This window comes from Bubalus bubalis, chromosome 21, assembly GCF_019923935.1.
Source record: "Bubalus bubalis isolate 160015118507 breed Murrah chromosome 21, NDDB_SH_1, whole genome shotgun sequence".
Lineage (NCBI taxonomy): Eukaryota > Metazoa > Chordata > Mammalia > Artiodactyla > Bovidae > Bubalus > Bubalus bubalis.
The window spans coordinates 56,395,209-56,423,018 of NC_059177.1; the positions used below are offsets into that span (position 1 = coordinate 56,395,209).

The window sequence follows — 27,810 nt, forward strand, 5'->3', positions numbered from 1 at the left end:
TTGCTTCCTATTGAACAGTGAATATTTGAATATCTTGTTTATAAAGAGACAGCTTAGAAAAGTAAGATACCAAGACTTGAAAATTTTGCTTAAATATCACACTGGAAAATAAAATGCTTGTTAGGTGTTGGATACTGTTTCCACAGAAGGAAGCAGTAACGTCAGATGGTATGTTTCTTGAGAGCAAGGCTTTTGTATTTGCTGTAAGGCAGTTAACAGAATGGGTACTCAGAAAGTGTTTGCCTTATTATTTATAGTTAAAGAATGTTGTCTTTAAGAGAGAAACTTTTACAATTCACTCATTTTTATTCAGTTCTACTAAATCCCAGCAGTTAGACAGACACAGGGGTAAAAGATGCAGGAGAATTTGCTTCAGGGATGATCCATAGAACATCCTATTTCTAATGATGGTGGAAAGATAGAGACATCACCTCACAGTCTAGGAGTCATAATAATAAATACTCTGAAGCATCAGAGCTGTCTGTGACTATCCGTTACCTGTTATCGTCCCCCCAGCAATCTGGGATGATACCTTAACTTTCCCTTCTTTTTTTGCTTGCATGTTCTGTTTTTCAAGGTACTCCCCAGTTTGAGAGAGGAGCCTAGGGAATGAGTCTGCTCAGAAGGGTGAGCATAAAGTCATCTGTTGATGATGCTCCGTTCAGCTTCGGAGGCTTTTTGCTGAAGTGCAAATCTTTGAAGCAGATGGCAGCTCTGTCTGGGTACAATTGCGGGTTGGTCCCCAAGCTCATGCATAGAGCTCCTTAGATACTGGGGCGCTGAGATGGTGGCGGGGGGGGGCTTGAGCCCCCCGGGTCCAGGCCCATTTGTTTGGAGCCATCCTCAGTTCTCCCTCGGGTAGAGAGTGCCTGAGGGCTGATCAGAAAACAGCACAACCCTCATCTTCGCCACTAGGGTGAAACGGAGTCATGTTGGGTTTCCTGTACCCTGTTCAGGGAATTATATTAAGGAATGGATTGTTTCCTGTTAGATAATCAGAGAAATGGCTCTGAAGGCTTCTTGTAGGTAAAGGGAGAGGTTTGAATGGTGCTGTGTACGCACTGTTCTCTTCCTGTCCTAGGGTCTTCTTCCTTCAGGAGATGGGCCGGATGGACTGCACAGGACACAGGAAAGGAGTTGGGCATTCATTTTTACTTACATATACCTGCGTTTATGTCTCGTGTAGGCACAGAAAGAATAGTTTCAGAGTAAATATTAAGACACTTAATTCTTTCCTCAGTTTATATTTATAGACTATAAACAGTTCTACAGAGTTGAGCCCATTATTAATAGAAAAAGTGCATTTCATTTGTGATTCCTTTCTACTTATTTTCAAGAGTGAAATAGGCTAGTGAAGATTAAATTTTGCTACTCTCACAATATATTTAACCCGTTTTATAGGATTTTTATAGGATTCGAATGTGTAAAGATATCCAGTTTATTGCAGATTTCATTATGAGATTGTTTTATTGCATTGTTTAAACAAAACTTTATTCTAAGAGTACCCATTTGGAGTCTGACTGACCTAGATTCCAAATAGGTCTTTAAACTCTGTGTAGCCTTGAGCCAAACTACCTTCTTAGAGCCCCAGTTCTCTTATTTTTAAGATGGAGGTAAGAATGCCTGCTTTATGGATTTGTTGTATGAATTAAATGTTAGTGTTGTATGGGGCTTTAAGTTTTATGTTTATGTAGCATGAGCTAAATGGTATTTATTATTTACTGGTATTCAACTCTTTTACCTTGTTTAAATATTTCCCTTTCGTGTTATGCTTTTAAAAATCCTCTTTAGTAAAAAAGCACGGTTAGATTGGAATACTGATGCTGCCTCGTTGATCGGAGAGGAACTTCAAGTGGATTTTCTGGATCATGTTCCCCTCACAACACACAACTTTGTAAGTGGCGGATCTCTTCTCTCTTGGTGGTATGTTGGGTGCTTTGGCTGGCACAGTAGGAATTTCTCAGAGATAATAAGCATGTATGTTGTTGGATTGTTTAAAGCTATGCTATTATTGTTTACAGTAAAGCAGTTTAGGTTTCACTAGATCACAGATGTACTTCAGTTTCTATGTATGAATTTTATTACAAATGTTGGAAGTATGATTCTCCATTGTAATAAAACCTCATGGGGGCCAAGGAGGAAATTATTTTGTCTTTTATTCAGCATAATTTACACACCTGTATTCTTGTTCCAGGCTCGGAAAACCTTCCTGAAGCTTGCCTTCTGTGACATCTGTCAGAAGTTCTTGCTAAATGGATTTAGATGTCAGACTTGTGGCTACAAGTTTCACGAGCATTGTAGCACCAAAGTACCCACTATGTGTGTGGACTGGAGTAATATCAGACAGCTCTTGTAAGGCATTGTTCTTTTTTCAAAGAATATAAGGGGATAGGGAGGTATAAACCCCCTTGGAAGGGTGCATATTGTGTTTTTGACTGACAGGTCTGGGTTTTAGACTTTCTGAGTGAATTATCATGATCTGGAAATGATCTACTTTAGAAATATGACAGTTCTGAAATCAGTAAGTTTTAGTGTGGCTTGTATACAACTTTCTAAAACAGCTGGGAGGACTGTCAACTAGAGATTGATATACTGTGATTCTGTAAGACAAAGAGCACATTGACATGGAGAGCCCCCAGGGTTTACTGGGTTGCTAGGAGACACTCCTCTGTATTGTATTAAATAATGCTGACAAGACCTCTTCTGCAGAGAAGGAGTAGTAGGTATGGTTGGTGCTGTTTTCTTCACCTCAAACTAGGGAAAACAGTAGTCTTCAAATGAGTTTACAGTAACCTTAAACACATATGTCCCTCTGACGACAAGCCAGTTACTCAAATGTATTCCATATAGACACACTATTTTTTTTAGTAAGGTTTAAAGAAGTATTCCAGAGCACCTCTTAAAACCTGTGAACAGGGACAGGAAACGTTGGAGTTGCACTTTACCCCTTTTTGAGGGCACTAGAAAAATAGAGGCATGTTATCATTAAGCCATCATGGGAGCATCTGTTTTGCTTTCGTGGTAGTCACATGTAGCTTTTACAGAGAGAACTTCTCTCTTTTGCAGAGAGAACTTTGTAAGTAAGTAGCACAGACTTTGGAGTCCAGCAGACACTGGTCAGAATTTCACTGTTGTGTTAACTAACTGTCATTACTTCTGAGCTTTGGCTCACTCATCTGTAGAAGGGGGCATCCCCTGGCTGCAGCATTCTTGTGAGCCTTATATGAGAATGCATGAGCTTTCCAGTCACTGAGTGCTCATCTCATGGAGGGAAGATGCCCAGTTGATGTGAATATCACTTTTTCTCTATGTACGACTTTTGGTGCTGACGGTGATCTGTCCTTCATACTTCAGTCTTACCATTTGTGCATTTCTGAGACAGAATGTTTCCAGAAAAGCTATATGATTAGGTTACAAAGTGCCCTACTATATATAGATTAAAAAAAAAAACAACATTATTTCTATGTAGCTGGACATTAGGCCATTATTTCTTAGAAATGCACACTAGAGACTCTGTGTTCATTGGCAGGTCAAGATTGTTCACGTTTTGTAGTCATTTAAGCCAATCACTTAGGTTGGTAGTCCATTGGTGGACTCCCCTGGTGGCTCAGTGGTAAAGAATCCATCTGCAATGCAGGAGACCCTGGTTTGATCCCTGGAGAAGGGAATGGCTACCCACTCCAATATTGCTTGGAGAATTCCATGGATAGAGGAGCCTGGCGGCCACAGTCTGTAGGGTCACAAAGAGTTGGACGTGACTTTGAGCTACTTACACAACTTACTCTGCTGCTACTGCTAAGTCGCTTCAGTTGTGTCCGACTCTGTGCGACCCCATAGACTGCAGCCCACCAGGCTCCCCCGTCCCTGGGATTCTCCAGGCAAGAACACTGGAGTGGGTTGCCATTTCGTTCTCCAATGCATGAAAGTAAAAAGTGAAAGGGAAGTTGCTCAGTCGTGTCCGACCCTTAGCGACCCCATAGACCGCAGCCTACCAGGCTCCTCCATCCATGGGAGTTTCCAGGCAAGAGTACTGGAGTGGGCTGCCATTTCCTTCTCCGATGAATGTGATTGGCTCTCATCATAACCGACATGCCCATCCATGTCCCCTCCAAACTGCCCACAGTAGAAAGGAAAAGACTGAAACCCAGAGAGAGTGACCACCGCTCTGAGGGGCTCCTGAGTCTCCTACCTGGCTTCGACTCTGAGGCCTGATTGTTGATCAGGGACTGCCGAGCTGCTGTGTCTGAATCCTCTTCCTCTCTGGGATCCTGTGGCCCAGGAGACGTGAGCAACAAGAAATAGCTGGCCAGCAACTTACTCTGAGTAGCCTAAAATGGTCCAGGAAAGTGTGATGAGGAGAAGCTGAGTTTGGAAGGCCAAGCAGGCTGACTGTAAAATCACTACCGCAAGTCTGTAAACCAGTCTTTCTCTGATTTCATTTAGATTGTTCCCAAATTCCACTGTTGGTGATGGCGGGGTCCCAGCGCTGCCTTCTTTGACGATGCGTCGGATGCGAGAGTCTGTTTCCCGGATACCTCCTGGGTACTTTGCACCTACTGCTTTTATGGGAAGTTGTACTGGGGCAGATGGGATTGAAAGTGTGAACACAGAGGACAGGAGTTCCCTTGGGTTCCCGTCTCTTTCCGTGTACACTCTGTGCAGCCTCTGTGGAACTCAGCATTGGTGTTAGCGCAAAATGTAGAACTTTCCTTTTGTAGTCCTTTAGTTCTTAAATTCTGGAAAGTGAATACAATTAATTCTGGTATCCTGGTGTGTTCGTTATATCTCATTTGTGTGTTTTGTTTTTGTATTTTTTATTGGAATGTAATTGCTTTACAATGTTGTGTTACTTTCCCCTCTGCAGTGAAGTAAATCAGCTGTATGTATACAGGTATCCCCTCCCTCTCCCATCCCATCCCTCTAGACCATCACCTCACAGAGCTGAGCTCCCTGCGCTGTACGTGGTGGCCCTCTAGCTCTCTGTCTTACACACGGTAGTGTATATATGTCAGTCCTAATCTCCCAGTTCATCACACCCTCCCCTTCCCTCACTGTGTCTCCAAGTCCGTTCTCCACATCTGTGTCTCTAGGGCTGCCCTGCAAATAGATTCTTTGGAGCCGTGATTCTAGATTCCACATACATGCATCAATATTTGACATTTGTTTTTCTCTTTCTGACTTACTCTGTATGACAGACTCTAGATCCATCCACATCTCTACAAATGATCCTGTTTTTTTCCTTTTATGGCTAATATTCTCATGTATATATGTACCACTTCTTTATCCATTCATTACATTTTAAAGACTTTGAGATTTGCCTTTGTCAGTATGCAGTGAGCCTCAGGGAAAGGGTCCCAAAATGATATACGGTGATTCAATAAAAATAAGACCCTCGACTTTGAAGTACTTATTATGGCCTTGCATTGCTAAAACCATGATGTTTAATAAACTGCTATCTTGAAAAAATCTAATTAGATTTTTAATATAAATAATCCATTTTAATGTGCCTGTAAGTTCGCACATAATCTGTCTTTATTCTGTTTTCCAACTTTAAAATCAGAGTTTTGTTGAGGTCACATGCCTCACTCAGTTTTACACATGAATTTGGAACCTAAAATAATTCTACATCTTTGCCCAAAATATCTGACTTTAATTTATATGTAGTCATATAATATTTAATGGCCTTTGTAAAACTAACGTGGAAATTATTCAAGGCAGCATATCTTAGAATAAGGAATTTGTATTGAAATGATACTTGGACGTATTGTTGAATGACCTTTATTTTTCTTGATAATTTGAAAAGCATGTCTGACTGAAAAACGGTACTTGCTTCTGAATATTTAGATAGAAGAAGCCAGGCCTCTGAGGCCATTCATGTTGAATTGCCTGGAAAGGCAGTTTTTCAAGGCCGAGGAACAATTTCTCTTGAAAAAGTCTTTCATCCCTTGATTTCATGCATGGTGCTAACCTTGTCTGAACAAAACCCAGAGTAATCTTTTGAGCAAATGACAGTGTTATGCTGAATGCATGTTTCCAGTTTGGCTGGTGGGAGAGTGGCATTGGGTAAAAGAAGCCAGGGATAAACGTCAGAGGTATGCAGATCTGAAAATCAAAGTCATTGTAGTTGATTTTGTGAGCTGTTTATGGGGAGAGGATGCCCATGAGTAAAGTGCTACCTGTGTGTAGGCACGCTGGGCAGGTCTAAGATGGTTAGACATCTTCCTTCAGGTTTTCTAATTTAGTCTCGAAATGAACCTGGGAAAGTTCCAGCTAGCTTAATTGTAGAGGGTAGTGTTGAGATGGTCTAAAATTTTGGCGAATTCTGTAGACGTGATTTATTGAAGTATCATTTCTTTTTACGTGAATTCTGAGCACGTATATTATTTCCTTTTTAAAAATGTGCATGCAGAGGCTCCTCAACAGAAGAAAAATTTTTAATGGTGCATATTTAGATTGACAAAAGAAAGGAATACTTTTGTCGAAGGTCATAGTGTAAGTAGGGTTTGTCCCGAGTATGTTAATGAAGTAAGTAGTTGAAAGATCTTTCCATTCCAGAGGCCTGAGTGTCAGCCATGGACTTTTCTTTCTCTTTGTCGCCTAGTTCCCAGCACAGATACTCCACACCCCACGCTTTCACATTCAGCACCTCCAGCCCCTCCTCTGAAGGCTCCCTCTCCCAGAGGCAGAGGTCGACGTCCACGCCCAATGTGCACATGGTCAGCGCCACCCTGCCTGTGGATAGCAGGATGATCGAGGTAACGGGCCCGCGGGTGGAGCAGGAGTCAGCCGTCGGGTGGGCTGACAGTTGCGTCAGAGAGTTTTGGGTTTCTAACCTGGTAAGGAATGTTGCAGCAGTTTCTCAGGCCCCTGGACTTTCTGAATTTCTTATTCACTGTATCCTCAGACTAGCTTAATAATCCTTTTGGTATATCATTCAAATGGAGAACTGAAATTTCCTGAAGAGATGTTAACATTTGAGCTCATTCTTTCCAGGTTAGATATGAAGAGAATTTCAGTGAACTAGTGGATAAGTTAGAATAGAGAGTCCTGTTTTTTTGGAGGGGGAGTGGGGAAAAGAAAATAATAGTGATAGAGGACTATGAACTCTCTGAAAGATTTTGTGATTTTATTTAGAAATAAAAGGGTGGAGTCCTAAGATTTGAATAAGCAGATATTTAGGGATATATGAAAGTGCCCAAAGCAAGTGCTTTCAAACTGCTTTTTCTTTGCTTTGCTTTATGGTATGTTCTGTTTGTTTGGTTTGCTTTCTGGTTCATCTTTATTAACAACTGAATACACTTAAAATACTTCGTTTGTTCTTTATTCTTCTTATTTCTCATTGCTTTGGACTAGAATAACAGCCTGAATGCTTCTCCCAGGGCGTGGTCCAGACGATTTTGTGTGAGGGGAAGAGTAGGTATTCTTCTTCATGCCTTTGCTTTCTTATAAACTAACAGGATTTCTTAGACTGTCAGACAGTAGACTATCAAAAATGAAACAATCACTGCATTTTATATTTCTTATCAGACTTGCTTTCATGTTTTCTTTTTTGGCAGCAGCATGTTTAGGAGTTAAAAAAAAATACCATATGTGGTATTGTTGATAGGTGAAATCAGTTTCTCAGGTGGGATTTTGAGTCTAAGGGTATTAAAAGTTGTTCTTTAAAAATAATTTTCAACCAGAGACTAATGCTGGTTTATTTACTTCATATTGAACACCATCACTATCTGTTTACATTTTGTTTCTAAACAAAATGTGTCAGTTTGGTTGGTATACCCTGAAAATCCTTCGATAAGAGGTTTTTTTTTTTTAAATCAGAGACAACTGTGCTGTCTGCATCCTGAATTGGTCCTTGAAAAACCTCAGGGCCACCTGCGACCTCAGACACAGCTCACCGTACTCAGACCTCAAGTCATTTGTAATATACCTGTCCTTTGAATGTGGGGTCTAAATTGGTTGTTTAGGGGCACTTTGGTTATCACACGATTATTGTGAGGTGGTGTGTATGCAGACTATGAATCTTATTATTTTATTGTGATGAGCCAGTTTATACCAGTAATATACAAGTAATATGGCCAGTAATATACCAGTTTTCTTCTGATATATAATCTGTTCTTGTATAAACACTCTATTATAGTTAGAGGGAACTTTAAAAGTGAAAATTCTTGAATTGTAGAATAACTGGTGACTTCACTTTCACTTTTCACTTTTATGCATTGGAGAAGGCAATGGCAACCCACTCCAGTGTCCTTGCCTGGAGAATCCCAGGGACGGAGGAGCCTGGTGGGCTGCCGTCTATGGGGTCGCACAGTCGGACACGACTGAAGCGACTTAGCAGCAGCAGCAGCAGCAGCAGAATAACTGGCACACCTGTTGTGCTTAATCCTGTCTGTACTTCAGAAGCAAAGCAAATTTTTGACTCCTGTGTTTTAAAAATTTGATTCAGCATTTTTAAAGTACACTTTCTTGCTTTGTATAAACCATCTTAGTTCTCTTTAATATTTAGATTTCAAGATGACAAGTCAATCCAGCTGTAGAAATTAGCACAGAAAAATCAGGGAAGAAAATTACTATGGCATTAAGAAAAAATCCTAATGCACGGGGTATATAATTCTGGTCAGTAAAAATACGTTGTGCCATGCTTTGACTGAAAACAATAGATTAGTTGAATAATAAAACTACAGCCGCTAAATATTCTACTGAAATTGAGGTTTTTCTGGGATAAAGGATTGTCCACCTGGCAGTCATCTTGTCATTCTTAAAAGCATGCAGATTCCTAGATTTCCCACCTTTTCTCCCAGACATTCTTAGATCAGTTCTACTGGTGGAGGGGCTTGGGAATCTGTATTCTTACATACATCTCCAGGTAATTCTGAAGACTGACCAGTTTGGGGAACCCTAGAACCAGGCTTTATTGGTAAACTCTGAAGATGGGGCTGCCAACGCTGGGGGTCTTGGCCTGTGATTTCTCTCATCTCTTGTAAAGATACCACAGAGCGCGAGCATTCTGGTAATAATTCTGTGAAAAAAGTATCTGTGGTTATACAAGGAAAACAGAATAAGACTTCCAAGAAAAATACCCTTTTCGAGGATATGGGGATGAAGTGGTTTTATGTTGTTGTTATTTATATACTCCAAGTGAGCATTTTATAAAATGAGGATTTAGGCCTCATGGGAAGGCCCTGTGATTTACACTGTTCCAACTAAACGGTTTCTAATAAATTCTAAAGGTAACCTTTGACCCCTCACCTGAGTGGAATGTGACTCATTTCCAAGCTTACCCACGAGGTCTGAGGAACATTTTGTGATGAGTGTGCTCCTGGCTGAGGTCCTTGGGTGGTGGTTTTTAGTTCTGTTTCTGCCACCTGCTGGTTGTGTGGCCCTTCCCATGTCCCTTTGCCTGTTTCTGTATGTTTTCTTATATGTAAAATGTAGGTTTCAGACTAGGGGATTTACGGTTCTCCCAGCTTTCCATGATTTTAGGCTTGGATAAAGTATGTAGTCATGGTGCTTACCCTTTGCAAATCTAACTCCTAGGGGAATAAAAATGAACTGGGCACTGAATCCCTTGCTGAAAAATATTATTACTTTTTTGAGCTTCAGTGGAGCAAGATCCCCAACCATTGGAAATCTGTCAGCTTGATAGAAACTTTGTTAGCCTTCCTTTAAAGAGTACCAGTCTGCTGTGTGCATTGCTTTCTTCAGAGAAAAAAGAATGTCATGTCCATCGTGTATGAGAAACTAGCATCAGTCCTCCTAATATGTGATAACAGTCCTGGAGATACTGGCCACAGACATTTGATAAATTGAATCAAAGAAAAGTTAGTGTATGTAACTAGACCTTTTGTGATTTAGAGATTTTATAATCTCTCTTGCTCTTGTAAATCCTTATCCTCCCTCTCCCTCCCCTAGAGAACGTCTTTTCTAGGGCAGAAATTGATGCTTTCCTTTTCTGTTTCAGGATGCAATTCGAAGTCACAGTGAATCAGGTACTTGCTTAAGTCATTTAGCAGACAGCTGCGGGCTCTTTCTCTTTATGCTGTTGTATATTCTGTTGGCTTATCCATGAGTGGATCCTGTTTGTCTTGTCTCTTAAGGCTCCCCTTCAGCCTTGTCCAGCAGTCCCAACAATCTGAGCCCGACAGGCTGGTCACAGCCCAAAACCCCTGCGCCTGCACAGAGAGAGCGGGCGCCAGGCTCCAGCACCCAGGAGAAGAACAAAATTGTGAGTGCGCCCACAGCACCCCCTGCATGTCTGGGTTCAGCAAGAGAAGCCTAGTCAGAAAAGGGGATGCCGTTAATTTTAGGGGTGGGGAAGGCTAATTATACATGTCAGTGCTGTTTTGGGCACGCTTGCCCTGGAAAACTTGCTGGTTTGTTGCAAGGCAGGGCACAACTAAAACGGTATTTTCTCAAATGACAAAAACTAGACTTATAGTTAATAGGTATTTTTAAAAGATCTGGGAATGGATGGAGTTGGGTTGATGCTTTCTTTGACACCCTCATTAAACAGTTTTAACCATTCATGGAATATATTAATGATCTGTGCTTGCTTTAGAGGCCTCGTGGACAGAGAGATTCGAGCTATTACTGGGAGATAGAAGCCAGTGAAGTGATGCTGTCCACTCGGATTGGATCAGGCTCCTTCGGGACTGTTTATAAGGGCAAGTGGCATGGTAAGTTTGGTACCCCCTTGCCCCCACCAACTACCAGGGTGAAGTCCTGTTTCAGTCCAGAGAGGGCCAGGTGGGTTCACAGCAGCACTGTCCAAGGGTACCTGTTCTGTCTCAGTGACACTGCATACTGTTCTTTGTAAGACTCAACAATCTATAATTGGTACAAAAAAGTTTTCAGGATAACTTGAAATCGGTGAACAAGGGTTGAACACTATAGTCGAATGTCAGTCTCTTCTTTCTTATAAATTGACTAGATAATGTCAGCCTGGGAGGGACATGCTTTAAAGCTCCTTAAATGTGTTTAAGAGTCTGTTAGGGTCATGCATTCCAGCAAGTTAAAACTGGCAAGGCTCTTAGAGATTTTACATGCAGAAAAGCAAGGTCTCAAGAAGGGGAACTGACACACCCATGGTCAGACAGTCGCACAGTAAAGCCTTGAGCCTCCTAAGGCAGATTTTCTTTGCTCTGCCCTGGAAATTGGTTGTGGGAACCTCTGTCAGACAGGAATGCACAGACTGTATTCTTGAATCTGTATGGAGTTGATGTTCTTATTTGAATGGAAACACTTTGTCACTTGGAAGAAACTTTGTATTTTAAGGTCTGTAGCCACAGCTTCTTTATTTTGGCAACACACTTAACATTTCTCTGTCAGGTTTTTATTGCCTCTGCCTTTAAAATGTCAGCAGATAGAGTATTTTCTTGAAAATGCTACATGTTCCCCAAAAGACATCTCTCCTAAATTCAGATTTTAATAAAACAAAAAGGCAAGCAAGCAGACCAACAAAAGCCTCACAAAACCATACACAGAATCTAGAGTGCTTGCATTTCTACTTTAGATGCCACCATGTTTATCTCTTGATGAAAGTGAAAGTGGAGAGTGAAGCTCAACATTCAGAAAACGAAGATCATGGCATCCGGTCCCACCACTTCATGGGAAATAGATGGGGAAACAGTGGAAACAGTGCCAGAGTTTATTTTTCTGGGCTCCAAAATCACTACAGATGGTGACTGCAGCCATGAAATTAAAAGACGCTTACTCCTTGGAAGGAAAGTTATGACCAACCTAGATAGCATATTCAAAAGCAGAGACATTACTTTGCCAACAAAGGTTCATCTAGTCAAGGCTGTGGTTTTTCCTGTGGTCATGTATGGATGTGAGAGTTGGAGTGTGAAGAAGGCTGAGCACTGAAGAATTGATGCTTTTGAAGTGTGGTGTTGGAGAAGACTCTTGAGAGTCCCTTGGACTGCAAAGAGATCCAACCAGTCCATTCTGAAGGAGATCAGCCCTGGGATTTCTTTGGAAGGAATGATGCTGAAGCTGAAACTCCAGTCCTTTGGCCACCTCATGCGAAGAGTTGACTCATTGGAAAAGACTCTGATGCTGGGAGGGATTGGGGGCAGGAGGAGAAGGGGACGACAGAGGATGAGATGGCTGGATGGCATCACTGACTCGATGGACGTGAGTCTGAGTGAACTCCGGGAGTTGGTGATGGACAGGGAGGCCTGGCGTGCTGCGATTCATGGGGTCGCAAAGAGTTGGACACGACTGAGCGACTAATCTGATGTTTATCTTTACACATAAATGGACAAAGGCTGAGAGAAGTCATGAGCATAAAATGCGTTGGAGCATTAAGATTCAACTTGTTAACAACTGAGAAACACTTGCAGCGTTACGAGTAGCTTATTCATTAACATATGGGTGTTCCACTTATAACTAATCATTTGACAAGTCTCTAGTTCTTTGTAAGAACTGAGAAAGGACTGAATATTTGTAAATTACATGAAGGGGGGTTCCTTTCCTTTTGAAAATTACATCTAATATACTACTCTGGCCTGCCTCCCAGGTCACCGAGAAATTATGCTATTGCTGAATATTTTGTAAATAGATGTCATAAATGTCTTGGTGATCCCTTAGAAAAGAAAAACACAATTTTGTGAGATAGAGTGCTTATATCTGAGACAGCAAGCCTGTAAGTAAGTGCAGGAAGTAGAGCAGAAAATACTTCTTTTAATGCTTCTATTAGGAGCATTTTATCATTTTTATACATTTTAAAGCCTCTGCCAAAAGTCAGTACATGCAGTTTAAGTGTTGCCCCAATTTAAACCTCCTCTGATTGAGCACTTTTATTGGGGGTTCATAATTTTTAGAGCATTAGATTTGCCACAGTACTGCCTTTGAGATTGTAGGTTTTCTCTCCGTTGTGAGCTTGTAGATTACTGTAAGGAGGTGTGTTGCACTAGTGTTACTTCCATAAAGACAACAGTTAGAATGTGGATAACATCTAATGCTTTTAGGATTCTAATTTTTCTCAGTTAAGAGTCTCGAAAGTCAGAGGAGTGAGGAGCTGTGGACTTTTAGGTCAGCCTCTCAGAAAGCAAGCTGTGGTCTGCAAATGAAGATGAAGAAGGAGAGGGTCAAGGAAACCATGATTTCTAGAATGTTTTATGCTATGCCTGCTTCCTCCTTTTCCCCCCTAATGCTTTTCTGATTCCTGTATATAATATGTTTTATTCGATTCCTTAAAAATTACAGCTGTTTTGGTGATTTTTAAAGGCTTTTTATTTTGCCCAGCTGCAGAACAAAAATAAAAAATAAGAACAGAAAAGGTCTTAAAGCAGCCAAGGTGGAAGGCCTCAGATCCGTGAACGGAGCCCACTGACTTCACATACAGAAGAGACTCTTTGGGCCCAAGAGCCGAGTCTCCTTTTGAGTGTGAATTTGGGGTCTCCTAATTGCAAAAATGCATTAAAAGCGATGAAGACAGCAGCTGAAGCTGTCAGACTGTTAGCAGCAGGGTCAGTCTCTCAGGGCGAGAAGAGGCAGGAGATCCCCAGACCAAGGACACTCAGGGGCTGCGTGTGAGGTCTGCAGCTGGCGGAGCCATGCGTGGGGACCCCCAGCCCCGCCTCAGGCTGAGGCTCATCTTGACTGAGTCAGTACGAAGAGGAGGAACGGGGTTCAGTCTGTTTCTGTTCTAGAAAGCAGGGCTGTGTATAGTAAGATTTAGACAGTCCCAGATGATTAAAACAGGGAAGTTAATTGAAGTATAAAAAGGTAAAAAGAAAAAGAAAAAAAACCCACTTCAGGCTCATCCTTGATGGCAGCTCTTTCTTCTTCAATGGTGGGTGACTCATACCAGCTCAGTGTCTTACTGAACCGTGGTAACAGTAGCAGTGTGTCTTAGAGCTTGCACCACGTTTGCCTCTGAAGTTACTGTGGAGGAAGGTGAAGCGTTCTGGTTTGATGACTCGCACCCGCGTCCCGCAGTCACTCAGCAGCGGCGCCGAGCCTGCTGTACGCAGTGCTGAGGGGGACGTGGTCCCGACGCGCTGGGCCCCGTGCACCATCTCAGTGCCCAGTGTTCCCTGTCAGAGGCTGTGCGACTTACGCTCCAGAGCTTCAGACATTAGACAGCTTTTCAGTTCATGGCTTGCTGACCAGTGCCTCTTAGAATCCACTCATTTCTTCAGCCAGTGTTTCCTGAGCATTCTTTTAATACCGAGCATTTCTCTAAGGCCTGGGACTGAAGCCCTGAGCAAAATGGATACAAGTTCTTTCTCTTACGGAGTTAATATTCTGGTGCGGATAATAACCAAGGAAAGCCCAGCAGATGGTGTGTGCTGAGTGCTCAGGAGAAACTTGGAGGAAGGTGGGTGAGGAGTGGCAGGCCTGGCTCCCCGTGTTTAGTCGATGGGTTGTTGGGGAGTCCGTGAGGGAAGCAGCAGAGGTGGGGTGGGCCACGCCCCGGGTGTGTCCCAGGGACCCCAGGAGCTCTGAGGGGCTGCTGGGGAGGCGCGAGGGAGAGGCTGGGGCGGTGGGGTCAGGCTGTGGCCTGTGAGGGCCTGGAGAGACCCTGGTCTCACTGGGCGCAGCAGGCATCCCAGACTCTGCCCAGCCTTCAGGAGGCTGCCCAGCCTTGGCCTGAAGACCAGTGACGGGAGCTTCCCACCAGCAGAGAGCCAGCCGTTGTGCATGGGAGTTGAAATCGGTTTTCCTGTCTTGTTTGTCCGTTGTTCCCAGCAAACTGGATCCATGTGATGGCCTCCTTGGGGGTGCTGTGACCCAAACTGTAGTCTTAATGCATAGTCCGCTGGCAGAACTGCTAACCTGAGCTGGTGGGCCTCTGGGTCCCGTCTCCTGTCAGTGACAGGCACGACCCAGGGAGTAGGGTTTGGACTTAAGAGAGAGTGATGGTGGAACAAAGAACAGATGACTGTTTAACAGAAGTCTGTCTTGTTCCCAGCTCCAGAAAGTAGAGGCTAGAGACGGAGGGTGCCAGCTGAGCGCAGGTCATGGGGCATCGCTGGGGGCGGTTGTGGCTGCTGCTGCCCTCTCTGTGGTTGCCGTGCTGATTAGTCCACAGCGGGACCGTGTGTGCCCGGAGAAGGGCCGTGAGAGGGGCAGGGTGTGCCCGACTAGGCTCGGCCCGGGGAGCGGTTCCCCTGAGGGGCGGCCAGCCTTGCCTGGCTCCCGCCCGCAAACTCCCCAGCCTGTCCCTTCGGGACCCCGGCCCTGCCTCTCAGCCGACTGCCGCGTTGAGCCAGTTCACCTTCACGAGGTTCTGGCCTCTGTCCCTTCCAGGCCTTCCGTCACCTCTGCCTGCGCCTGTGCTGCAGACTCCCCCCAGCCCCCTCCTGGACTGCAGGCGTCACAGCACACGCTAGCCTTTCCCTGGCATCCCTCTCCTCCCCCTGACCTCACTGTGTTCCTGGCGTTCCTCGTCCAGAACTGCCTCTTCCCTTGGCTGACGTCCCCTCTCCCTCCGAAGACCTCCACTCTCTCTGCTGACATACTCGCTCCCCTCTTGTGTCACCGCCCTCGCCCGCATTCTGTCCTGGCTCAGATGCTCCAGAATGGGCAGTTACCCAGAAGACTCTCGTCCCTGTGTCCGTCATCAGAGCTTGGGGTCGGGGCCGCACGGTTCACCAGCTCTGTCTGCCCGGGTAGAAGGCAGCTCTGAACACACAGTGCATCTCTGCTGTCCATAGGCAGCCTGGGCCCTCCGCAAATTCATGTGGCAGGAAATTGGTTAGAAACCAGCGTGGAAGCTGCTGTTATTTTATTTTCAGATGATGCAGAGATCGTAGGGCAGCGATCCATGATGAGAACCATCTCTCTACCATTTGGCGCCCTCAAAAGTGAAACGAGTGCCCCAGCAGAGGTGCGGGGTGCTGCTGCGGGCACAGGCTCAGGATGTGGGGCAACTCGGTCGCCTCCGAGGTGCCGCTGAGCTGGACTTGCCCTCGTCTGATCGCTTGTCCTGAAAGCTGGCGTTCCCAGGGCTTCAGGCGGTTTGTCATTATTACTATTATAAGGACGACATAACTCTTCTGAAAGTGGCTTCTGAATCAGCCGTACCTATAAAGTAGAATTGCTTTGTGGATGTTTCTGAAGTTACATGAAGAGTGATTGACAGTATTTTAGTTATAAGTACAGCTGTCGGACTGGGGTTCTAACCCTGGCTCTGGCTTTTTTGGGCAATGCCACCTTGGCCAACTGACCGAACCTCTGTGCATCGCTTGTAGGGCGAGGCCAGTGCCAACGTCAGAGGGCAGCTGCGAGGATGGACGGAGGTGCTGACCCGTGAAGGCAGGCGCGTCAGGGTGCAGTGAGCGATCAGGGCTCATCGATAGGACTGGTTCCTAATGGGATCGAAGGCAGAGGCGCTTCATTACAATACAGATCTTTGAATCTGTGCAAGGAGCCTCTGGGCTGTCACTGGCCCGCTTCTGGGCACCAGCCTCTGGCCCCGGAGACTCAGCATCTGCTGGGCGGTTCACATCCCGCTGCTGTCGTCCTCACGGGCCCAGGTTGTGACCGTCACCTCACCACCAGGGACGCCAGGCTTGACAGGAACAGCTGAAAGCAAGCTGGTTCAAGGCCTGTGGGGCAGAATTTTAAGGAGAGTAGTATAACCTATTTTTTTTCAGCCACTTGAATAACTCAGAAATTGGCATAGTATTTGTTCTGTGTAGGGCTGTGGTTTTTGAATAAGGGATTCACTCTCTCTTCCTCAGACGAGTGTACATGAGAAATGAAGTTAGGATCATTCAGCTGCACTGACTGTAAACTCATTTGCAGGAGATGTTGCAGTCAAGATTCTGAAGGTCGTTGACCCCACCCCAGAGCAGTTCCAGGCCTTCAGGAATGAGGTGGCTGTCCTCCGGTGAGTGGAGCGCGGGCCTCTGCGGCACTGTGGAGGGGTGGGCGGGACCCGCCTCTGGGGGCGTGCTCCTGTGGAGCTCCCTTTCCAGTGGAAAGGAGTGGAACCTTCTTCCAGCTCCTAAGCTTGTTAGGCCTTGAGAAGAGCCGCTCTGATGGCACCACCCTTCCACCACCTCTGCCTCTGGGCTCACCACCTCAACAGCTCAGATTCTGTTGCTGGGTTTTGGTTTGACACAGAGAGAAATAGGTTCTATTTTCATATTTATTTCCAAGAACTCTTTATAGCCAAATGGCCTTAATTTGGACTTCAAAACCATCAGCTTTTCAATCTTTATGGAGTCCCTGTTTAGAATCAGGACTAGGCTGAATGGATGGGCTCCGCAGATGCGGAGTCCCTGTGACCCCTGTGGGGAGCTTGGTGGGTCTGTGCTGCTGGGAGGGAATGCCCTTTCTGCCGTCCAGGCCGGCCCCCGGGTGGCCGCCCTGCTAGCCCAGAGCAGCGGCTGTGTGGGCACGCCGGCTGCGCTCGGGGGCAGGATGTACTTCCCTGTCTGCAGAAGCGCAGAGCCTTTTGTTCCTCCCCCTCCAGCAAAACCCGGCACGTGAACATCCTGCTCTTCATGGGGTACATGACGAAGGACAACCTGGCGATAGTGACCCAGTGGTGTGAGGGCAGCAGCCTCTACAAACACCTGCACGTCCAGGAGACCAAGTTCCAGATGTTCCAGCTGATTGACATTGCCCGGCAGACGGCTCAGGGAATGGAGTGAGTGGATGGCTTGACGAGTAGGAGGTCTGGGGTCCGTGCACCTTGTCCCTAAATCAAAACCAAGATTAGGGAATGCTAAGTCTGTTAAGTGGATTCTGTGATATTTTTGCGCAGCTGGAAGTGAACCTGTGGGGTGGACTGAAAGAATGAGAAAGTCGTTCTTTGCCTGAGCTGTCTACCTGCTTGGGGCTCAGATTCAGGTTCCAGCTGCTGCCCTCAGAGTTCAGCCAGACCCCCCAGAACACAGCAGGCCAGCGGCTTCTGGGGGGCACCACGCCTCTGAGGTGTAGCCGTCCAGTGTGGTTTATCCACCTGAGGGTTTATCAGATGTCACTTTTCCGATAATTTGTTTTCCTTTGAAGTTCCCTGAACTAAAGTTGTGCTTGGAAGTGGTTTATAAAATCTCCTGTCGTGCTTATAAAATTCATATGGAATTTGCATGGTATACGTTTTCAGAAATGACTAGTGACTCATTTTTTAGAGATGAAATTCACCCCTAGAGTTGAGGCTTTTTTTGTTTGTTCAGTATATTCAGAGTTGTGCAGCCATTACCACTATCTAATTTTAGAACATTTTCAAGATTAGTTAGATGGACGTCTTCTGTGTCTGGCTCCTTTCCCTTGGCACGTTTTTGAGGCGTTCATCTAGGTTGCAGCGTGTTTGTACTGCAGTCCTTTCTGTGGCTGAAGAACAGTCCGCTGTACAGATACGGTTTTACTTGTTTGTCAGCTGATGGACATCTGGGTTGTCAGAATTACCTTTTGAATAAAACTGATGCTAAAAGACGACCCTCCCTGTTTGTGCTGTGGCCTCACTTTCAGGTCTGAGTCCTAACGGGGACCACACTGAACAAGGGCAGGACCAGTACCCGTACTAGGGTGGCCAAAAAGTTCAGTTAGGCTTTTCTGTAAGATGCAACCAAACAAATAACCGAACTAACATTTTGGCCAACCCCATAACTCCTCACCTAGGAGTCAGGCCTTCCAAGTGGTTTGCTTCTTTGATATAATTTGAAGGAAGCTGCTTTTTGCCAATGTCTCTCAAACTGGTTTTAATAGATTTATTTTCCCTTCACAGCTATTTGCATGCAAAGAACATCATCCACAGAGACATGAAATCCAATAGTATCCTTTGATGGTGGTTTCATCAGACTGCTCAGTTCTAAATTTAGAAGACTTTTAAAGTTTACTTCAGCAAAAATGACTTTGGAAAGAGTTCCACGAAAGTTGAGATACTTGTTTTGGTTATGCTTGAAACAGGCCTAATTTAGAGTGCTGTTTATTAGTAAATTTAACTTGGGGGAATGGGCCTTTTGTCTCATGTTTATTTCTGGTTTGTGGACTACATCTGGTCAGAAAGTAGATGCAAGTCGAAAGTTATAAGATTTTTAAAAGTATTACTTGAAATTGTCTTTCTTGAACGTACAGAAGTGGTTTCCTTAGAGACGACCGTTGGACTCAGCCCTTTTCTGACTTTAATGTGCTTTTGCAGAAGGGGAATGAATCAAGGCGGTTCTTGTGCTGTGGGTGTGAAGTAGACAAGTGCACGCCTGCCTCCCGCCCCCAGCCTCTCTGAGGAGCAGGCTTTACTTCTGGCCCGTGGGAGGCACAGCAGTTGTGTTGGGTTGGAATTTGGGATGTGACCTACTTGGGGCATGTGTCTGAGGCAGGAAATAACCTGTTAGTGGTGGGTTTGGGGGCCAACACATCACACCACGAAAGCAGACACCAGATTCTAAGGAGGTACGGATTACTGGGCATCAGCAGATTGCACGCATCGCACGCGTCGGCCTTAAACCGCCAGACTACTTTACCCGGGACAGAGGCAAGTTTGGTTCTGATTTTGAAGTCACCATGGTACCTGTTCTCTTGGGAAATGTCTGAAGGCAGACAGCACTCAGGACTGAGGTGTTTCCCTTGGTCATGAGAGGGCGAGGCGCAGGCCGAGACAGTGTCTACAGGCTGCGGGGCTGTGCTCACAGTCTTGGGGTGTGAGGCCCTGCAGGCTGCGGGGAGCCCCGGCTCCCTGTGAGTGTAGCGGGAGGGACAGGGCTGGCCGGGCCCCTCGGTTTGGTCCCCTCGGCAGTGCCGCAGGTCCAGCGCAGAGAAGGCCGAGAGGCGGTGCCAGGGTGAACTTAGGGCGGCTTTTCAGGAGGAACGGGACCGTCCTTCTAAACTAGTGTCCTTAACGAGCATTGAGATATATTTCTCCATGAAGGCCTGACGGTGAAAATCGGTGATTTTGGATTGGCCACGGTGAAGTCGCGCTGGAGTGGTTCTCAGCAGGTCGAGCAGCCCACCGGCTCCATCCTGTGGATGGTGAGGCAGCTCGGCACCCCTGGTGGGTGGGGGGCCAGGGGGCCGGGGGTGAACTGGCCGAGCCCAGAGCACCTCCGTGCCATGCCCTGTGCCGGCAGCTCCTGGGCACACAGGTTCCTGGAGGGAGCTGGCGGCACACAGCGCAGCGTGGAGTTGGGTGGTGGGGGTGCTGGGTTCACGTCGGGCTCTGAGCTCATGGATCCTGAGCGTGGGAGCCCTTGGGGATGAGCGGCCGCAGGGCTTTCTGAGGACAGGACAGGCACGCTCAGCCCCGGGACAGCCAGCCTGCCTCCTGGACGGCTGGGGCGCCCAGTGACAGATGCACTTGGTTCCGTAGGCCCCAGAGGTGATCCGGATGCAGGATAATAACCCGTTCAGCTTCCAGTCTGACGTCTACTCCTACGGCATCGTGCTGTATGAGCTCATGACGGGGGAGCTCCCTTACTCCCACATCAACAACCGCGACCAGGTGCGTCCTCGGCGCCCACCCGCTGGCTCTGGGAAGCCCGGGCCACCGCCTGAGCGGCAGGGTTAGAGGCGCTCTGCTCACCGCCCGCCCTCCCCCGCTGCTTCCCCAGATCATCTTCATGGTGGGCCGCGGGTACGCCTCCCCAGACCTCAGCAAGCTCTACAAGAACTGCCCCAAAGCCATGAAGAGGCTGGTAGCTGACTGCGTGAAGAAAGTGAAGGAAGAAAGGCCTCTTTTTCCCCAGGTAAGGCTGGCTCCAGGCGCTCTAGCGCGTTAGAGCGGGTCTAGTGACGCGGAGGTGGCTGGACATGCTGTGCGTGGGGTGGGAAAGGCCTGTCTTGGGCCCGAGGGGAAGCTGCTGCAGGGACACCCAGCGCACCCCCCGAGACCACCCTGGCGCCTCTTTCAGATCCTGTCTTCCATCGAGCTGCTTCAGCACTCTCTGCCCAAGATCAACCGGAGTGCCTCGGAGCCCTCCCTGCACCGGGCGGCCCACACCGAGGACATCAACGCCTGCACGCTGACCACGTCCCCTCGGCTGCCTGTCTTCTAGCAGCCCCGCGCCTGCGCCCGGGCTGCCGGCAGGAAGGGCGGTCAGCAGGCACCACCGTCTGTTCCCTTTCTGTGGGGACAGAGCTGGTCTTCCGAGAAGCTGCTGCTAAGGACCTTCTACACCACTCAACAGGGCCTTAACTTCACGTTGCCTTTTCTGCCCTTTCTGCCCCGGGAGGAGGAAGCCCTTCGCCAGCTGGTTTGTCCTGCTCCCCCGGCGGCCCCCGAGCTCATGAGCCGACCTCCTCCAGATGCACCCGTGGCTGCTGATGGCCACACACTGGGCCCAGCTGTCAGCTGCAGGAGTGTCTTTGGAGCAACGACCACGCTCAGAGGGGAAATGAAGGTGCCAGGCAAACCAGCCATGACGTGGGATTTATGGACTAAGCCAGCTCCTAGGAGGGTCGCTGTCACAGAAGGCCTTCTCTGCAGACAGCTGGTGTGGCGCCAAACAGGTAGCTTTGCACATAACGCACCAGACGGCCCAGGGCTGTCGGGACTGTGGCGGCCTGGGCGAGCCCTCTGTGGTACTAGGGACTTGGCTAGGGGACACATCCTTTTCCTGACGGTCCAGTGCTGGGCTTGGTGCCACCAGAGGCGCTGGGCCTCCCCGCCCGGGGAGCAGTCCTCAGCGTGCCGAGTCGTCTTCCAGGAGCGGACCCCGTGGGGCGGGGCCCGGCCAGCCTTGTCTCTGCATCACATCATGTGTGCAAGGAAGCCAGGAGTACCGGTTTTCTTGATAATTTGGATTTAATTTTGTTTTTATTGCGCCTGACAAAATACAGTTATTCAATTATGTTATTTTAATAAAATAAATTAAATGTAGGTTTAATGGCTGTTTCCTCCTCTTAAAACTAATCCTGAGTTCACAGGATCGAATTCCGTTTGTTCAGCCTTCCGGAGCAGAACTCCAGAAGCAGGAAATGGGCCAGAGTCTCTGCCGGAGTGAACTGAATCCAGCCTCTGTTCACCCTCCAGTAAAGAGTTAACTGTAGGAATTATGCAGAAAAGCAGTCTAAACTCAGGCAGAGAGAGACTCCTTTACCCATACTTTTAATACAGTTTATAAAATATCTGGTATCTACAGATGTCTATAAAAATAAGTAATTCAGGCTTGGAGTGAGTTCTGGGATTGACTATTTTAAGCTCTTAAAATCACAATTGATGAGAGACTTGTATTCAGTTTTCCTTAGGACCACTGCTGGGTCAGAACTAGAAACTGTTCTTAGGTGCTGTTAAATTTGTATAAAACTTCTTCAACTCAAACAAAGCCAGTTTACAGAGGAGAGAGGACACAGGAGCCCTTGGTACAGGGACCCTCGGGTCACAAGCCAGCAGGTAAGAGCCAGGGGCGCGTCCGCAAGGTTGTCATCTGCCCAGCGACCCCGAAACAAACCCTGAACGGGGGGCTGTATCTGCTCTGCCCCCTGCTGCTTCAGGAGCCCCCCTCAGAGAAGCATCCAGCTGCAACGCTCCTGCCCTGCCTGGGGCACTGGAGCGCCCTAAGCCAAGCTGTGAGCCAGGGAAGTACGGTGTGCGGCGCCCCGTGTTCTAAAAGCAAGGTGCTGGTCCCGTGTTGAGCACACGCTGTTTGCGCACACCAGGAGCCCTCGGAAGGGGGAGGCTCCTTTGGGGATCCGAGCACCTGCTGCTGGGGGGGCAGCTGCACGCTGGGGGGCGACTACAATAGCAGCTAGAGAAGCAGGACCCCATCTACACGTTAGGTTACTTTATATCCTTCCCTCTTCCCACGGCTGTAATAACGGAGTGGCTGAGACCCAGAGGAGTACAGCCCCACTGAGTCCGGCACCCGCCGCCCGGGCCGCCGTGGATGGAGCTTGGCGCGCCCGGCGGCAGGAGGCTGGGCCGCAGAGCCCCCGAGGAGGGCGCGGCCGCTCTTCAGGTCTCGGACGGCTCCACCCCGGACAGGTGCATGAAGAGGTCCCCGAGCTCCGTCACGTCCACGTCATCAGTGCTGGGGGCGTGCCGGCTCTCTCGGTTTTCGATGAAATCCCAGAGCCGCACGGAGTTCAGGAACTGCAAAGACAGCCAGCAGACATGCTTGGTTACTGCTAACGGCAACGCGAAAGCGGAGTCGCTGAGACTCCATTGGCATCCCCGTGGCCAATGCCCCGGAAGAGGCCAGGAGTGGCCCCACGATGCCCACAGGTGGGCAAAGTCCTTACCCGCACGGTGCCTTCGGAGCTGAGCTGTTTCCGCGGTTTCTCAGGCTCTGCCAGCCGCCCGTCAGGGTAAGCATGACGGTAAAGGCATTTGCTTCCAAATGGACAGGTCCCTTTGCCTTGCTCAAAGTATTTACAAGCTTTTTTCCTGAAAAGCAGAAGAGGATATGTCAAAACCTGGGTGCAGATGAACCACTCCTCCGCCATTCCTGCTGGAGCGGGGTCAGCCTCCCGTCCGAAGCACTGACGGGGAGGCTCAGAGGCGCTGGAAGCCGATCTCCACGCTGGACGGTGGTGCACCATGCTGCACAGCCTCCTGCGGAGGCTCACACACACGGGGAGCCCCGTGCGGCCAAGATCCCGAAGCCGGGTGACTCGCCTCAGCCCAGGGTCCCAGCACTGGCCCCACCCCGGCAAGCTCCCCGTCCTGGCCAGCAGTCACGTCAAGGTGAGCACAGGAGCCTGGACCTCGGCCGCTGCCTTACGGGTCTCATTCCGATTTCCCTTGGTCCCACCCTCCAGAGCAGGGCTTCTTCACTCTGGGCCACAGACCCCCTGCTCAGACCATGTGTGCCTACAAAACGTAGTCGGAAAGTTAAACTTTCCCCATCTGCATCTTCTAGCTACAGATCTCTGTTAAAAATCCCTGCTCCTGAAACTCAAAACCAGACAGACAATCCACATTCCTTGCTGAAATGAAATCTGTGGGCCAAAGTTATCCCAAGCTGAAGAGATGCCCTAGAAGCCGGAAGGTGTCTGGAGAAGGTGGAGAGATGAAGCCCGACCCCAGCTGACAAGATGTAGAAGGTTGAGGCCAGCCGGAGCCCAGCTCCCCACAGCTGTCCTCCCACAGGTCTGACCCACACACAGGGGCCTTGGTCCCGTTCCCAAGCTTCTGAACAGGTCCTCAAAGAACTGCCCAAGCCGGGGGTTCTTACCAGGGTCTCTGGGACACTGGCTTTTTAAAACGTGTCATGTTTGACTAGTCCCCACCCCAAAATGACTTTTCCCAGCCTTATCTGGCCACCAAGTCTACAGAGCACCTCCCCAGGCGACCCTCCTCTTGGTTCGCACACTGCCAAAGCATTTGGAGCGCCCCTCTGGGGCGGCTCCTGGTGTGCTGTGTGAGGGGGGCAGAACCTGGGGGCCAGTGGGGACAGGACCGTGAGCAGAGTTCCCTGTCACCCTCTTCCTGGAGACCCCGGTCAGGCTGAGGCCCTTCAGGACTTGTGTCTGTGTTACTGTAAATGCCACATCTTCCCACGTTTCCTCTAACCTGAGGGACTGCTCCCCAAACAAAATCTGCTCCCCTGTCATTCCACCTGCCCCCACAAGCCCAACACAGGCTGCTCACGCGTCCGGGTTCGAGGCCTCCGCCCCATCCTGCTCTCCGGATGCTGTCAGGTGCCATGAGGACTGGGCCACCATAAAACCGTGTAACTGTCCTTGCATAACTTGCTGTGCAATTTCTTACCAGCTCTCCCACACTGGCATTTACCTTGAAGGGGCTGGGCCCACAGCTCAGTAAAATCTGCAATGCACAGAAACACTCATCCACAGAAAGCAAGGCCAGGAAGCCCAACGGCTGTACTGGGATGTTTTCAGGCGGCTGCAGCGGAGCTTTCTGCAGGCGGACCCGCCTGCCTTGCTGCTCCTGCCCTCTGGTGGACACACAGGAGGTTAAAAAAAACGATACAATCTCAAGCCTTCAGTGATTTAAAGGAGCTAGTTTTGCTCTTAGTACCATTTCTGCAGATAAACTAGTGCCTTCAGGTCTTCTAATCGTATCTGTGTTTCTTTTATGAAGAATGAACAAAAGCAGGGTTTTTCAAGGGATTATACACACCTGGAAGAATGGAATGGTAAGAGGTTGAGTTACCTTTTTAAGAAGTAATAGTGCTCAACCTAGAGCAGGCCCCAGTCAAATACCTTGGCAAGGGAGCTGAAACTCCAGTGGAAAAGCCATGTCTTTGTGGCCTGAAGAACCTAAAGACAAAGTTGGTGGAAATCCACTACTGGAAGTGAGGAAAGACCTGTCATTGGCTCTTTGTCATTCCCCACCATCCTGGGTGCTAACAATACAAAACATACAACATAAGAATCAGTGAAAGGTGACCCATTCTTAACGAAAAAAGTCGCCAGAGGTTAACTTCAAGATGACAAGGATTTCAAAGCAGCTTCTTAAAGGTGTTCAAGAAGATGAAGAGAGAGAGGAAAAGATTGTGGGGGAGGGGGGGGGAGAAAAACTGAGTGGGCAATATAAAAAAGTTTATCACCTGCAGAAAAAAATATGTGATGAAACAATGGTCAAAATGTATTCTATCAGTTCCTAACAGTAATGCTTACATGTGACAATAAAACCCTCTAGCGTTTTTGGTCTGTATCACAATATTTAGCCCTTAATTGGAAGATGGTCTGAGATTATTTTCCGTTTTATAGATTTCCCTAAGCCGAATTATACGGTCTCTGAGGATAAGATCTAACAGATAATGGTGTGAGTTCTTACTGACTTAATAAGAGCACGCTGATCTCCTGCAGTAATTCTGAGGTCAGACACTGGAAGCTGTTTAGTGTATGCTGAAAAATATTCTAAAACTGATGCTAATGCAAACAAAACATATGCTTTATGTGCTAAAAAGCCAGGTAAAAAATTTCAGACTACCTATTAGAGTTATTTGCACCATGGCCTTCCATTGGTTTGAATATGATATGATTAGCTGAATATCATTTCACTATGATAAGTTTGTAAATTATCCAAATGCCTGGCTTCTATTACAAGTCTGCCTACCTCTTGATACTGCCAGTGTTCCTCTGAACTTCAGGAGGCTTATTTGCGAGCAGAAAAGTACCTTACTTGGTTAAGTAAGTAATATCCCACACATAAACGCCCTTAGAGCACTGTCTGCCGTGTCATCAAGTGTCCAGCAGATAGTTCTGTCTTCTTACCTTTAAAATGGAAGTTAAGCACTTTGGGATAATATAGGCTTACACTGTCCATACTATCAAAAGCTTCCCATTTCCATAAATTCCTTCACACGTTCTAGACATGTGAACACAACGGCCCCTTATTTCTGTTGGAGAAAGTTAAATACTCATTCTTCATATTTTGCTTTGCATTAGCAATTACATATTTTTAATGTAAGATAACTGGATATTACTTTACTGTTTTCTCTTACTATGTTAAAGACCTATTAGGTACACTGGGCAACTCCACTTAATTAGTTGATTAAAATAATGCTAGTAAGATCCTAACAGAGAAGGCAATGGCACCCCACTCCAGTACTCTTGCCTGGAAAATCCCATGGATGGAGGGGCCTGGTGGGCTGCAGTCCATGGGGTCGCTAAGAATCGGACATGACTGAGCGATTTCACCTTCCCTTTTCACTTTCGTGCATTGGAGAAGGAAATGGTAACCCACTCCAGTGTTCTTGGCTGGAGAATCCCAGGGACAAGGGAGGCTGGTGGGCTGCCGTCTATAGGGTCGCACAGAGTCGGACACGACTGAAGCGACTTAGCAGCAGCAATAAGATCCTAAAGTATGTATTGGTTGGCTGGTTTAGTTGCTAAATGCGTCTTTACTCTTGCAACCTCATGGACTGTAGCCTGCCGGGCTCCTCTGTCCAGGGATTCTCCAGGCAAGAATATTGGTGTGGGTCGCCATTTCTTCTCCAGGGGATCTTCCCGACCCAGGGATCGGAGCCTGGGTCTCCTGCACTGCAGGTGGGTTGTATACCAACTGAGGTAAGGGAAGACCAATATTTAACATACTGAGAAAGAAAGATGGAAAAGACAGGGAAAACTTTTGAGAAGAAAACATTGTATAAAATACAGTGACACTTCAAAGAAGCACGTCTCACAGACTAAAGACAGTTCAGTGATTATCATAAAACTGGTAGCTTGAATGTAACCAACTATGTTTTTCAATAAAGATGTCTCAGAAAACACCTCAAGGACATTAGCTTTCCCACACAGGGCTCCCATTAGGTCCTGGAGAAGAATATCCTAGGGACCTAGAGGGAAACAGAACACAGACAGTCCTGAGTCACCTTTTACTAATTCTTCAACACCCTCGGTCATTCAGGATGGGGTCAGACCACAGACCCAGGAGGGCCACGCCTACAGCTCAAGCCAGCCGAGTGAACCCGAAGCTCAGAGCACCCTGTGGGCTGTAAGGAGTTCTGAAAAGTCCTCCGGTCGGCAAGGGTCCTGGTGGTGGGTTTTCGTCCTCTTTCCAGAGTGATCCCTCCCTGCCACGACAGATGAGCGTGCACTAGATAATATACAAAGATAGACTAGCATACCCAGATCCCCAGAAAGACCTGGTGCACACACCCCAGTTTTGTGAACGGTGAGGGGAAGCAGGAACGAGACAGCACCCCGCGCTGTCCTCTGGCACAGCTCCCGCCAGCGCCCAAAATGCAGGCGTGCTGCCGCCCTGTGCGCGCTCCCTGGCACACGCCGTGACATCCCGGCTCACGGGCCCTTCTAAGTCACAAGGCCAGACGGGCCAAGAGTGGCACCTGCCACACAGCAATGTCTGGGATAGGTCATCAAGAACAGCTGAAAACACAAGTGCCTCAAGAAGCAAATTCAAGACATTCATTTCACAAAGAACAGTCCCCCCCACCCCTTTTCAAGCACGTGGAAAGGATGCCACCTCGCTGATTATTAGACAGG

General features: G+C 47.6%; 2 protein-coding genes across 4 annotated transcripts in view; one reads left to right on the forward strand and one right to left on the reverse strand.

The window, feature by feature from the left end:
• The window catches only part of RAF1 (Raf-1 proto-oncogene, serine/threonine kinase), a 79,139-nt gene extending 57,364 nt beyond the window's left edge, over positions 1 to 21,775 (forward strand). For 2 of the 3 annotated variants that reach the window (XM_006078922.4, XM_006078923.4), the window contains exons 4-18: positions 1,792 to 1,894; positions 2,195 to 2,352; positions 4,444 to 4,542; positions 6,602 to 6,755; positions 7,354 to 7,413; positions 9,962 to 9,989; positions 10,098 to 10,225; positions 10,559 to 10,676; positions 16,759 to 16,843; positions 17,432 to 17,608; positions 18,689 to 18,735; positions 19,811 to 19,929; positions 20,267 to 20,398; positions 20,508 to 20,642; positions 20,808 to 21,775. In XM_006078922.4, the coding sequence (XP_006078984.2) occupies positions 1,792 to 1,894; positions 2,195 to 2,352; positions 4,444 to 4,542; positions 6,602 to 6,755; positions 7,354 to 7,413; positions 9,962 to 9,989; positions 10,098 to 10,225; positions 10,559 to 10,676; positions 16,759 to 16,843; positions 17,432 to 17,608; positions 18,689 to 18,735; positions 19,811 to 19,929; positions 20,267 to 20,398; positions 20,508 to 20,642; positions 20,808 to 20,951 (1,687 nt within the window). In that variant the 3' untranslated portion in view covers positions 20,952 to 21,775. The remainder of the gene's footprint in view (positions 1 to 1,791; positions 1,895 to 2,194; positions 2,353 to 4,443; positions 4,543 to 6,601; positions 6,756 to 7,353; positions 7,414 to 9,961; positions 9,990 to 10,097; positions 10,226 to 10,558; positions 10,677 to 16,758; positions 16,844 to 17,431; positions 17,609 to 18,688; positions 18,736 to 19,810; positions 19,930 to 20,266; positions 20,399 to 20,507; positions 20,643 to 20,807) is intronic. The other variant, XM_006078925.4, reaches the window with a different exon arrangement.
• Positions 21,776 to 21,987: 212 nt separating this feature from the next.
• The window catches only part of MKRN2 (makorin ring finger protein 2), a 41,425-nt gene continuing 35,602 nt past the window's right edge, over positions 21,988 to 27,810 (reverse strand). The window contains exons 7-8 of the mRNA XM_006078921.4: positions 23,137 to 23,281; positions 21,988 to 22,987 (exon numbers count right to left, since the gene is read on the reverse strand). Of these exons, the coding sequence (XP_006078983.2) occupies positions 22,850 to 22,987; positions 23,137 to 23,281 (283 nt within the window). The 3' untranslated portion in view covers positions 21,988 to 22,849. The remainder of the gene's footprint in view (positions 22,988 to 23,136; positions 23,282 to 27,810) is intronic.